This window comes from Rasamsonia byssochlamydoides (assembly GCF_041956645.1).
Source record: "Rasamsonia byssochlamydoides strain NRRL 3658 unplaced genomic scaffold VTN77scaffold_11, whole genome shotgun sequence".
In the NCBI taxonomy this organism is placed as follows: Eukaryota; Fungi; Ascomycota; class Eurotiomycetes; order Eurotiales; family Trichocomaceae; genus Rasamsonia; species Rasamsonia byssochlamydoides.
Genome location: NW_027192394.1, coordinates 304,948 through 317,276, shown reverse-complemented (window position 1 = coordinate 317,276; position 12,329 = coordinate 304,948). Strand labels below are relative to the sequence as shown.

The 12,329-nt window shown below is 51.5% G+C and overlaps 3 protein-coding genes across 3 annotated transcripts; 1 reads left to right on the top strand and 2 right to left on the bottom strand.

Annotated features, from left to right (window-relative positions):
- Positions 1-1,074: 1,074 nt before the first annotated feature.
- Positions 1,075-2,676, bottom strand: VTN77DRAFT_871 (uncharacterized protein; the record flags this gene model as incomplete). The annotated part of the gene is made up of 2 exons (XM_069425237.1): positions 1,075-1,206; positions 1,264-2,676. 2 exons carry the CDS (start codon positions 2,674-2,676, stop codon positions 1,075-1,077), a joined length of 1,545 nt encoding a protein of 514 aa, XP_069280352.1.
- A 4,579-nt stretch (positions 2,677-7,255) lies between these two features.
- Positions 7,256-8,006, bottom strand: VTN77DRAFT_870 (uncharacterized protein; the record flags this gene model as incomplete). The annotated part of the gene is made up of 5 exons (XM_069425226.1): positions 7,256-7,273; positions 7,333-7,421; positions 7,486-7,631; positions 7,690-7,903; positions 7,970-8,006. The coding sequence occupies 5 exons, from the start codon at positions 8,004-8,006 to the stop codon at positions 7,256-7,258; spliced, it is 504 nt and encodes a 167-aa protein (XP_069280351.1).
- A 659-nt stretch (positions 8,007-8,665) lies between these two features.
- On the top strand, positions 8,666-11,371 carry VTN77DRAFT_869 (uncharacterized protein; the record flags this gene model as incomplete). The annotated part of the gene is made up of 6 exons (XM_069425214.1): positions 8,666-8,775; positions 8,881-8,950; positions 9,008-9,154; positions 9,221-10,015; positions 10,067-10,204; positions 10,268-11,371. 6 exons carry the CDS (start codon positions 8,666-8,668, stop codon positions 11,369-11,371), a joined length of 2,364 nt encoding a protein of 787 aa, XP_069280350.1.
- Positions 11,372-12,329: the final 958 nt, after the last annotated feature.

The following is a 12,329-nucleotide window of genomic DNA, read 5'->3' as shown; positions in this document are numbered from 1 at the left end:
AGGATCAACTAGACCCCAACTCTGACTTCACCGCAAAGGAAAAGCCAAGGCTGCTGTTGGTTCGATATATGATGAATACCCCTGTAGGAGACACAAGCCATCGCCCCAGGCTCAAGAGGAACAAAGAAAAAAGAGCATTTAAGGTTTCACTTCCTTCAGGAGTCAATCGTCAGGACCAGAGACGTCATCACCTCGACACCACAAAGAATAACAGAAATGTATGTGATATCATATATGGAAGAAATGGGAAAGCCAAAAAAAAAAGGCATAAAAAAGGAGGGAAGAAGAAGTAAGAAGAGAAGAAGAAAAGAATTACGCTCACAAGATGCAATCAATAATAAATATGCACACAGAAATAAAAACGTCAAAGATATGCGACGGCGAAGAAGAAAAGAAGAAAACAATGACCAACCAGGGTCAACTTGTCAAGATTCTCGCCCCTGACTCGCCTTCCGACTGTCCCCCAGGTTTGTACGAGCCAAGAACACGAGAGTTTCCACTAGAAAGTGCATGGTCGGGCCAACTCCTGTGGAATTAGTGCTGTCAAGGAGAAAGACTGTGGGGGCATGTGGGCTAAGTTTGAGCGTTAGATAGATATATAGCAGAAAGAAAAGATTCGGATGCACACCGAACCGGAATGGCCGTCATAAAACCGTAAAACCAGATCAATCGACTCTGCACGCCTGACATAAAATACATAAAAAGAAAAAGGTCATGACTCTTCGTTGCGTTTAAAAGACAGAAAAATGTGCAATGAAAGCCCAGGGCCTGCGAAATCAACAAGGCCAAATCAGGCATATAGTGTATAGCGGAAAAGAAGACCTCCCATCTATGGAAGTGACAGGGTTCTGAAGCCCTCCGACAATGTAAGTCACCCCAGGACAAGACTAGCCGCCCACCAGATATCTAGGTGACTCTGCAGTAAGAAAGAAACAGACCCGTAATCATCAGGACGCCGACACCCAAAAGATGATACACGAAGAAACCTCCCCATAAGGTACCTTCCCATCAGGAGGCCTCCACAGAAAAGGGGTGGGAGCAGGAGGGAAGAGAGCCATGAATCATTCAACAGAATCAATAGCCCTCCTCACCTGCCTTGCATAACTTTATTTCACGAACCCATTCGGACTTCAGAACCTGCGACGCAGTTATGCGGCGACTGGGGTTGGGATCCAGGATGGAGTAGATGACGTTACGACAACGAGCCTGGACAGATTGGAAAGTCAGCGAACTGCTGCTCACAAATTGAAGGGACCTCCTTACCCTATGCAGAGTCTCAATCGGCGCATAACCATCCTCGTCTCGTCGACCCTCCAGGTAGCGCTCGTAGAACTCATCTTCGTCTTTCTTCGCGACTCGCCACAGGTGTCTTCCGGTTCTCATGGCCATGTAGATGACACCCGTCGCCCAGACATCCACAGCTCGAGGATCAAATTCCTTGTCGGTGTATTCCTCCGGAGCGATGTACGGAGCCGAACCACAGAGACCGGCCGTCATATGAGGTTCTTTCTCCCAGGCCATTCGGAAGCATTCCCCGTTGCCGAAGTCCGTGATCTTGAGGGCGCCGTGGGTGGTGAGGAGCAGATTTTCCGGCTTGAGGTCACGATGGGCAACTCCCATCTCGTGCATGTACTCCACGCCTCGCATGAGCTGTTTGAAGAAGCAATCGGCTTCGGCCACTTCGAGCTTGCCCGCAGCCAGGACAAGGGTATAGAGGTCGCCACCAGCGCAATACTCCATAACCTCACAGTAGTCTCCTTTCGCGTCTTGCAACAGATCCAGGGTATGGATCACATTCGGGTGACGAAGGGACGAAGAGATGCAAAACTCCGAAGTCAGTCGCTTCTGGTACTTCTTCGACGTCTCCTGGGGACGACGGCGGAACTCCTTAACGGCATAGAGCTGTTCCACCCGGGAGTCCTTGGGATCGACTTTGTGAGATATGCGGACGATACCGAAAGCTCCCCGTCCCACGATCTCTTGGCATTTGCCATACTTGTCGACTAGCGAGGCCGTCGCGTTTGGTCCGCCCTTTTTGTCCTGGGCGAGCTTGTCCCGCTCATTCTTGAGCTGGTCTACCCAACTCGACACCAGCGATAGCTGTTGATCATCCACATGCTCTTCCTTCTTTTTCCCGCCTCCGAGGATATCGCGGAGCAAGTCTGTCAGTTTCTCCTGTCGCTTGGCACTTTTCAGGTGATGCCGGTGCGTGCCGTCGGGGAGCATCTCGAAACGCTTGTGAGTTGCAGATCCCTCTTTCTCCTTGCTTCCACCGAAAATCCCTCGGCTCCGTTCCCCATCGCCTTTTTTGTCGCTCACGGAGGTCTGTCGAGAGGGGGGTTGGGGTGGCGCTGGCCGGACGGTTCCGTTCATGGATGGTTTGGCGCCGTCGGAACTGCTCTCTGATGTCGTTTCCCGGTGAGGATCTGTCTCTTTCGGGGATGTCGCTTTCCGATCGCCAAAAATGCGCGAGAGGCGATGTGCCATTGAGGGTTTGGCGACCTTTGCTGGCGGAGGAGGCGGGGGGAGGACGTCGCCGTTGGGTACGGACAGACGAATGTCCTCGAGCGCCCGGGTCACCTGATGTTCGCCATCATTGCGGTTTTGCGAAGCTACCGATGCTGCCGTTGAAGAGACTGAGGAGGAAGGAACCGGCGAGGCAGGTGGGGGAGTCATGTGCAGTTAGATCGGAGGCGTGCGCGCCGGGGCGTTCCAGCAGGGGGAAGGAGGGACGACGAGGTCCCGTATAGAAAGCAGGGAAGATAGCCGCAGTCTAGCAGGAGAGCTGCAACGTGTTCTTTTATTGTGAGAAGAAAGGAGAAGAGGAGGGAGGGTGAAAGGGGGCGGAGAAGGTGATAGAGGAGGAGTGGAAAGCGGCGAGAGGCGGGCGGATAGGACGAGTGACGAAAGCGACAATGGAACACACGAGCGCGCCGCGCACCAGGGCACGGAATGCTCAGAGGAAACGAATCTTCAAGACCAGAGCCCAAGAGGAGGACCGGTTGGAATGTCGATTGAGAAGTTTCCAGAGGAAAAGAGGAGGCCTACCGTGTCGTTGGCAGGCTGTGGGGGAGGGAGCAGAGAGAGGATGGCGGACAAGGGACCGAGGGAAGGGGAGGACAGGACGGCCGGTTTTTTTCGCGTTCGTTTCTCTTTTTTTTCTCTTCTGTGCCGGGAGGGCAAAAAGCGGAGGGCCACAGGGCCGCGGTAATGACAGCATTTAAGTCTTCTGGATCATTGTGGGCACCAAGCCGTTTGCCCCAGAGCTCGGTGACGGGAGAGGAGTAGCCACCACCTGAGAGACTGAGGTAAAAATCAGAACCCAGTAATATCAGAATTAATTACACAGCAGACTGGATTACGCCGCCCGGCTCGTGGCACGCACTGGGCAGGAAAATATACGACTGGTTTCTATTCGGCGCTGCGCCACAGCTAACCCGGATAGTCCAGTACCAGTATGCCAGACTTCGACCAAGACCAATTATTATTACAGGATGACAACGCTGGTCGGCATCGAAAAGAGACAGAGACTGCCTGAATTATGCTGATATTATCGTGCCAAGTCAAGTCCACCATCGTGCTCCCACTTTGCTATGGCTTGGGATGCTATGCTGGAGAGCCCCGGCTCAGCTCCGGCTAGACCAGGCCTAATCTGGTTCCAAAGGATTGCCAGTTGCGGTAGGATGGCGAGCAAGCAAAGAGGGCTTGTCGTTCACTGACCGTGGTCATCGACCTCATCGACTCTCCCTTGGGAATGGTGCGGAGCAAACCCTACGGTTTCAGCGAGCGACCCAAACTTACCCATCCATCCCCCGCGGGTCAATCTGGTAGGTGACCGCTGGATCGACTGACGGATCAGTTACAGCACAACTGGCCCTCTCCTCTGTCTCTCCTTTTCCTTATCTAGTAACGAGGAGTCTCTGTGAATCGTTGCGTCGACGGTGCCCTGAGGATCGCAACCGGGTGACGCCGTCCCAGGCCAACAGCAGCAAGCGCGCTGACATCAGAGTCCAAGTGATTGTTCTGATTGAGGCGGTGCAGGCAGTCGCCTGATTTGCTGATCTCGTTTAGTGCGAGTAGTAAGGGCGTGTCATTTCGATTTGGACCGTGGCGTTTAGCCAGCCCTGTAAGGACTTCGCGTCGCGCTTGGAGGGCCAACTAAAGAAGCGGTAAGGCGGAGTGGCTTTGCATCTACCATGTCAATATCGTAATCTGTAATCTCGGTTGTTTGTTGTTGTTACTGTTCCTTCTTTGGTGAGCAGCAGTAGTGGCTCATCGTCCTTCCAACTGAATTCGGTCATTCGATGGAGAGAACTCAGAACACGTCGTGTGCGACATTGTTCTCTTAGCTGCTGCGAGATGCTCTTGAGATGCAGGACCGCGCTGCTGGGTAGCGCTACTCCACTAGGCAGTCTGAGCCCTTATGCATGGATAATTGCTTCTTTTTTTTGCCCCGACGCATGATCCGCATGATGAGCACGCGGATTGGCCGGATGAAAGTGACTTGCCTGTGGACGATCCTCATCACGGACTGGCCTGAAAAAGAGCGTGAATCTGAGTCTGAATTCCTGAATCATGCCGCAGGGTTAGGAGAGGCAAGGCGGGGAACAACGCGGGGTTCATTAGCGACAGCAAGAGCTGGGTTGTTTCGTCAAGCCATGCGGCCGTCGCCGCATCGGTATCCATCGTCGCTATTTAGCCTCCGTTAGGCAGCCCTCCTCGACAGTGAGACATTTAATCTGGACCACAGGTTTTGTTTCGATCCCAGCCTTAGGTGCATGAAACGCCCCCCATGGCTTGCCGGTGACGAAATCGCCGTGATATCCACTTCCCGAAATGGGAGGTTCAGTCGACTGACTCGAGTCGAGCTATCTGGAGTAATATGTACGGAGTACTCCGTAATATCATGAGATCCTAGCTACGAGCCTACAGGCTACGACCCTCTCATGACCGTCCCGGTCGGCGTTGGCAGACTATCAAGACGGATACGGAGTAGATAGTTACAGATATTCGACGGACTACCATGCAATCTCTGAGGAGCTTTTTCTTTTGTTCTTTCCTTCCTTTTCCTTTATATGTCCATGTCCTGATGTATCTGCAACCGCGTTTGCTGCAGGTTGTGGCGCAGAGATGCCATGCACTCGATTGAAACGGGTTTACCCGACCCAGGGTCCATCCTGCAATGCCGATCGGTACTCCGTACGGAGGAGTACTGGCCTGCCTATTCTGTTCTAATATTTCGTGTTGCCAAGCTGCTATCAAGTGTAATAATTACTGGAGGAGGTTATCCCCCCTGAGTTAAGTAAAACAATATCTATCAACCCCTAGAATATTGTCCGCAAGTTGATGATCGCACATTTCATCTCACCGCTTCGTTTCCACCATCTCCTCGGGGTTAGGTTTGTCAATAATTCGTATGCACGTCCTCTGCAATTTATCTGCCATTGTTTCGAACACGCCGGTGATAGATGCTCTGATATTGGCTTGTCATTATCGTCATTTTTTTTTCGGTGAGTTTTCTCACCGACGAGTCGACGACATACAGTACAACGCCACAACTCACCACATCACATCACACCACACCTCAAACCTGCTCGAGGCCAGGTCGCAAATGATATTTGGCTATCTTTCAGGGGGTTCACTTTACCTCTATCAACCAGAAACCCAGCTCAATAATACCTATCCATGGATATTAATTAAAGTGCGCGTCGGCCGAGAGGATATACTGTAAAATCGTGTAATTAATGGCCAAACACTGGTTATTAGTGCTCACCTTGTTTTTGTTTTGCACCGATCCAGCTGCATCAAATAAATGTATAAAGCTCGATGCGGAAATTCGATACGTAGGAAGGTAAGGTTGTTGTGGTCGAGCCTTCTACTCTACCTGCTAACATTCCTATTTGGACCTAGAGAGTGAGTGCGCTCCCAGTTGCAACTACAACTACTCCGTAGAACATCTGTCATCAACATGCGTGGCGGCAAGGCACAGGACCGTCGCTGTAGAAACTATGGAGGAAACTGCCTAGACTGCCAACCACACTATCGATCGACTACCTAACTACGTATGCATATACGTACGTAACTACTCCGTACAGAGTAATGATACAGCTCTCAAGAGCTCAAGCCTCCATGGAATGGCTCCACAGAGAATGACAATACGGAGTATTCCGTACAGTACGAGTTATCATCGCAGATTTCACTCTTGTGAGGCTGCCTGTCGCTAGTTGCAACTAACTAGATTAGTTCTCGTTGCATTGCAGCTCGGTCAGTATACATAGAATCTGCATGCGTCAGCGCGGGTACAAACCATTCATTGATTGCCGTGCTGCTGCTGTTTGACGTAAATTCTCTACGAATGAAATTGTCACAGAAGAGGTGATATTCGACCGTCCAAGCTAGTCAGTCTCCATCTACATCCCTCCAAGTTCTCTCCACATTATCTTATTTCGTACGGCCCTGCAAGAAAACACTAAAATTAAAATACAAGTAGTTATCCTCAGGTCTAGGATCTGACTTGAACTGGACAAATGGACGTCAATTACATTTCAGGAAAGCCCGAAACCAGCATGACGATAGCTTGGATGGTGAAGAACAAGTGTATAAATTATTGGAAACAGGTTGAACTATTCTGAGGGATTGCCTCGTGGGACTGACAGACCCAACCGTTGTGGTTATGACCACCAGCTGATATAGCGTCATCGATACTGAAGCCCAGACGGAATGACTGAGGTTTGGCTCGAGGAATTCCAACCTCAGGCGGCACGGCAGACTCCATCCTGGCTGATTTCCTTTTGCCACAAGGTTTTGTTACCACCTTCGCGTTGCGCAATCCCCTATTAGAAGCAGAGACAGAAGCAATTGCCCTACTATATTCGGCGGAACCCGACGCCAAAGAAGGGCTCTAAAGCGTATCAAGTCAATACCTCCGCCTCAGTTTCTCAGTGTCGTCAGATTTCACTTTCGCGGTTACGAGGCCGCGACTTGCACCGTCTCGGAGGCCCACACTGCGGTTCACTGCTTTGAGGGTATGCGATGGGCGACCGCCGACATCACATTGACACCACTCGGAGAAGGCGCAACGTCAGAGGCAGATTTGTAGCGCCAGACCTTGTCTTCCCGAACGATCCTCATGTCATCATTTTCGGAAGTTTCTAGTGCCTGGAGAGGGCGACATGCTGGGTTGCACCGGGGTTGCACCGCAATGGCGGGAACCGAAGATCCAGCTGGCAGTGATGTTGACCAAAGATGGGAAGATCTAAGAGAGCACGCGGGTCTGCCACAACGATTAGAGACCATTCATGTACGGAGGATATGGCAGAGAGGAAGACATACCACAAACTGCTCCAGAGATTCCTCGAAAAGTTCGTTGTTGACGCCAACTCCGCCAGGATGCTCGATCGGAGAAAGAGGGTTCTTGACCACTAAATGATGACATCAGAGGTCAGGCGAGGAAACAGAGAAAGGGAAACAACGGGTAAAACCCACCATATTCGACATAGAGATTGACGTAAATCTGCTGCAGGGCTATGCGCATACTGGGAGCCTTGGTGTCAGTGAGCATGACGAACTTGATGTTCGTAGGCGTCTCATAGTAGTGCAGTTTGTACTGGCTGGTCCGGTACGAAATGAAGCTGGAGTCTCATTAGCATCACCCACATGGCAGCCAGACACGTGAGCAGAACCACGCACCTGTCATCCTCTCCTCCCAGCTTGCGCACCATGTTCCGCAACGAGTAGACCGTTCCGAAAATGAGCTTCGCATCGTCATCGGCGCTCCGTGACAAGCGTCCTGAACTCGGGGGCACGCCATTGCTCAGAGTCTGCACTTCCGAAGTCGGACGGGAGGGTTTGCTGCTGGTCGACACAGGACGTGGGAGCCAGCGACGCTTGTAGATACACTCGGCTGGCCACAGGAGACACGTCAGTCGGGGATTCCTTGGGCAGCAGCAGAGGACAGAGAGTTAGTTACCATGGCGGTCAAAAATGTAGAATGAGTAGACGGTCATGTTGCTGGAGAACGTGAGCTGATTGCGACAATGGGCGTTGTGGTGCTGAACTGTTCATCAATTATTAATGGACTGTCCGACTCCTCAGCAAGTGGAAGCCAAGTCAACGTCTATTATTCTTGTCCGGTTGGTTCCCGCGGGCGGTGAGACCCGCGGCATCCACGCGGACCCGTTGAATATCTTGGACGGCTGGCTGAGAGCTCGAACTATCTGTCAACTCAATCACCTTGCGCGAGAAGGCTGATCGAATCACAGCCCGTCCATCTCGAGGAAATTCTGTTCTTGATCCACCTGTTTATCGATAGACAGCGAACAATGCAGCAGACAGCCGCCAGGCCGGACACGCGGCGTAACGTCTTCTCATGGATCCTGCAAGAACCCCCCTCGTATCGCTGTTATCAATCTGTTATTAATCTATTTTCAGTCCCATCCAATCCAATAATAACCTGAATCCTTCGAGACTGCAGTCTGATTGAGGGCACGGAGCTACTCCGTAGGACGCCAGGTGGGCAGGGCGGCCGCCCAAAAACTACAAACTACAAGCTTCCCGCTCCCCTCACCGCTCCCCTCATTCCTCCCCGCGCGAGGTCTGGAACTTAGTCCTTCAGTCCCCCTGCTGAGATTTGAATCTCACTCCTCTCCTACACCCTTGAGATTACATGGCCAACAAGAGACCACGGATGGACCCGGTGCAAACAGCACCTGGTCCTCTATCCGGCACTTCGGTCGACAGTGTCGCCTCAGCGCCCCCAAGGCCGACTCGGCATGCGTACGTTATGCTCCCCTAAATTCTTCCTGAGGTTAAATCAATTACCGTCTTCTCTTCCTCGAGTTCGTGGCTACGTGACCTGAGCATTGATTTTGTCTATCGCAGTTCGAGTCCTTCGTTCGACAGTCTTCGACGGCACCAGCACCGCCAGCCTACCGCCCCACGTCGCGTGAAGGTCTGCTCACTTCCCACGATTTGATCAACGACGATCTGCTGATAGGGTGGCTGATAGGAAACGCTCAATGCGCGCTCGGAATACACGAGTCAGGATGACGGCGCTGCACAGCATCGGATCAACCAATATATCATCAAGCAGGAGATTGGAAGGGGCTCCTTTGGCGCCGTCCATCTCGCGGTTGATCAATATGGCAACGAATATGTGAGCTCCTTGGGAGATGGGCGGCCAAGTGGAGAAGTCAACTGCTGACAGGGAAGCGAGTCCTAGGCCGTCAAAGAGTTCTCGAAAGCCCGCCTAAAGAAGCGACAGCAGTCTCACATGGTGCGCAGACCTCGTGGGCCCCAACGTCCCGGATCAGGCTTCAATTCCCCGCTTCATCGTCATCCATCTGGAAGTGACGACCTGCAAACGGGCCACCCCTTGGATCTGATCAAGGAGGAAATTGCCATCATGAAAAAGTTGAATCATAATAACCTTGTGTCTCTGATCGAGGTCCTCGACGACCCGACAGAAGATTCCCTATACATGGTTATGGAGATGTGCAAAAAGGGCGTCATCATGAAGGTCGGATTGGAAGAAAGGGCGGATCCGTATGATGACGAGAGCTGCCGCATGTGGTTCCGTGATCTCATCCTGGCAATCGAATATCTGCACGCCCAAGGGATCGTTCATCGAGACATCAAACCGGACAATTGCCTCCTCACCAGCGATGATGTGCTCAAAGTGGTCGATTTTGGGGTCTCGGAGATGTTTGCAAAGAACTCGGAGATGTATACGGCCAAGTCAGCTGGCTCACCCGCCTTCCTACCCCCCGAGCTCTGTATTGCCAAGCACGGAGATGTGTCTGGAAAGGCCGCCGACATTTGGTCAATGGGGGTGACTCTGTACTGTCTGCGATATGGCCACATTCCCTTTGAGAAGCAGAGCATCTTTGAACTGTACGAATCCATCAGAAACGACGAACCCGACCTAGAAGGGGAGACGGATGAGGATTTCATCGACTTAATGCATAGGATCCTGGAAAAAGATCCCGCCAAGAGGATCACCATGCCAGAACTACGGGTCAGTCACCGTCGTCCTCGAGCTGCGATAGAGTCACTAATGGGTTAGCAGAATCATCCATGGGTGACGAGGAGAGGCGCCGATCCGCTCCTACCGGAGGAGGAGAATACGGCGCAGATGATTGAGCCCCCTACGGAGGAAGAGATGAATTCAGCAATCACAAACAACCTGGGCAATTTGCTCGTCGTGGTATGGCAGCTCTTAGGGTTGCATCTTCTTCGACGGAATAGGAAGCTAATCTCTTGTTGACAGATGAAAGCCGTTCAAAGGTTCAAGCGACTCGTGGATCCGGCGAAGTCGCCAGCACTGCACAGTATCCTTGGCCGGGAGCATGAGTCCCATTTCGTCCAGCCACCTCTGGAGATGGAGCCGGATGAACGCCTTGACGCCCTCAACTCTTATAAAAGGGTCCAACGAGAGGGTGATATTCCGCAAACTACGTCCCGGGAACGGGGTCGGTCTCCGAAGAGGGCCGGCTCAGCCAGGATTTCATCCCCACATGGATCCGGCAGCCGTGGTGCGACTCCTGCGTTGCAGTCCTCTCGGGATGATACCCCTTCCACGAAACGGAGCATCTCGGAAGGGACACGAGGCCACGCGCGCGATCCTTTGGAAGAAGAATGCCCGTATCTTTTTATTGGGCCGTCCACATTTACCGGTGAATTAACGGGGGATCCGGACATTTCCGTGGATGGGATCCCCGACACGCTGCCTCCCGTGGATCCGAATGCCGTCCCGGTTGTCAGCGAATCGCCTGGTGCATCGGAGATTGACATCTACGAGACTGCATATCGAGAGGAGATCGAACGGATCAAGAGGCGGACCATGGCGCGACGCGACACTGTGACCAAGGTGTACCTGACGCGGCGGGTAGAGGGCAAGAAGAATCACCTGAGTGAGGTTTTGAAGTTGATCCAGCAGGCGCAAGAGGAGTCAGAGTCACACGCGACATCTGAGCCTATTCTCCAGATTGGGGACAAAATCTCGGGGGCTGTCGCTTCTGCCGGCCCCGCAGTCAGCGCTCTCACCGCGCAACTTGAAGTGCAGAGACAAAAAGAACAGCCAGGAGCAGAAAGTGGCGCGAGCTTAACAGCGACGCAAGACAAGCAAGCTATTCCTCCTTCTCCAGCAACCGCCGACCAGAACGCAGTTTCGGTAGAGCCCAACAACCACCCGTCTTCAGCAAGGAAACTTGCGTCCGTATCAGATGTGGTTACGGAGATGGTGAACACAACTGCAGAGAAGTCCCAAGGACTGAAGGCGCTGGTCGAGCGAGTCAAGTCCGGCGAGGGCTCTCACGAGACGGGAGCCGAAGCCGGCACGACTGAGAATGCGCAAAGTGAGATGTCCACATGAGTATGATATACATGTCCATGGGTAGGAATTATATATACAGCCACCCTTTTATCAAGTCGCCAGCAATTGAACTACCTAGGTAGGTAGCGAAGAGTTGTTTCAATCGGAAGTCTACCTACCCAACCAGGCTACTTTATCCAGGCCAGCTGTGCGCCCTATCTTCCGAGGAGGCCATGGCACGTACTTGACGATGAGCCACCCACCGCATGTGACCACTGATCAACATGCAAGCTGTTATTTATGGTATAGGTCATTGTCCGTCATTTCCGGGCGGATATGAACGAAAGCGACAGCGAAGGAAGCTCTGGAAATCCCGAGAGAAATAAATATCTTCAATGTATATATTAATTTATCCTGATTTAATTCAGAATTCAGAGATAATTATAATTAATTTCAAGCTTCGCAGTCATTATCTGGTAATGTAACCGATACCAATCGGATATATGAGACCATCATAGATTTTATATTTACAGTAGACTCCGTAGATCGAATAGTATCTATCCATGGAATATATATATATAGCCCAGCCCTGTCTGAGGGGATGCACCCAGTTCGTTGATTGGTTAGTCTGCTGCGGATGTTTAACCCCTCTAATTTAATTGGACAATAATAACCTTTCAAGTTTTCAATTGATTAATATTAGATAGATCTAATATCGATAATCCACCAGTAGTTACACTCAGATCAGATTCCCTCCCAGGCTCCCCTCCCACCGTTCGTGATCTCCTCTCTCTCTCAGGCCTCCTCCTTCCCCTCACCCTTTATTTTATTTACCACTCTCATCTCATCATTGACTGGGTAAGTTCCTTCTTTTAGTTATCTCCTTTTTTTTTATTATTTATTTATTTATTCATTTATTTCGACGAAACGATGTGAAGACGAGGACGATCTTATTCTTATACCGACTAGAACTCCCTACCTACCTAGTTGACAAGAGTAAAGCCAAAAAAAGGCTAGA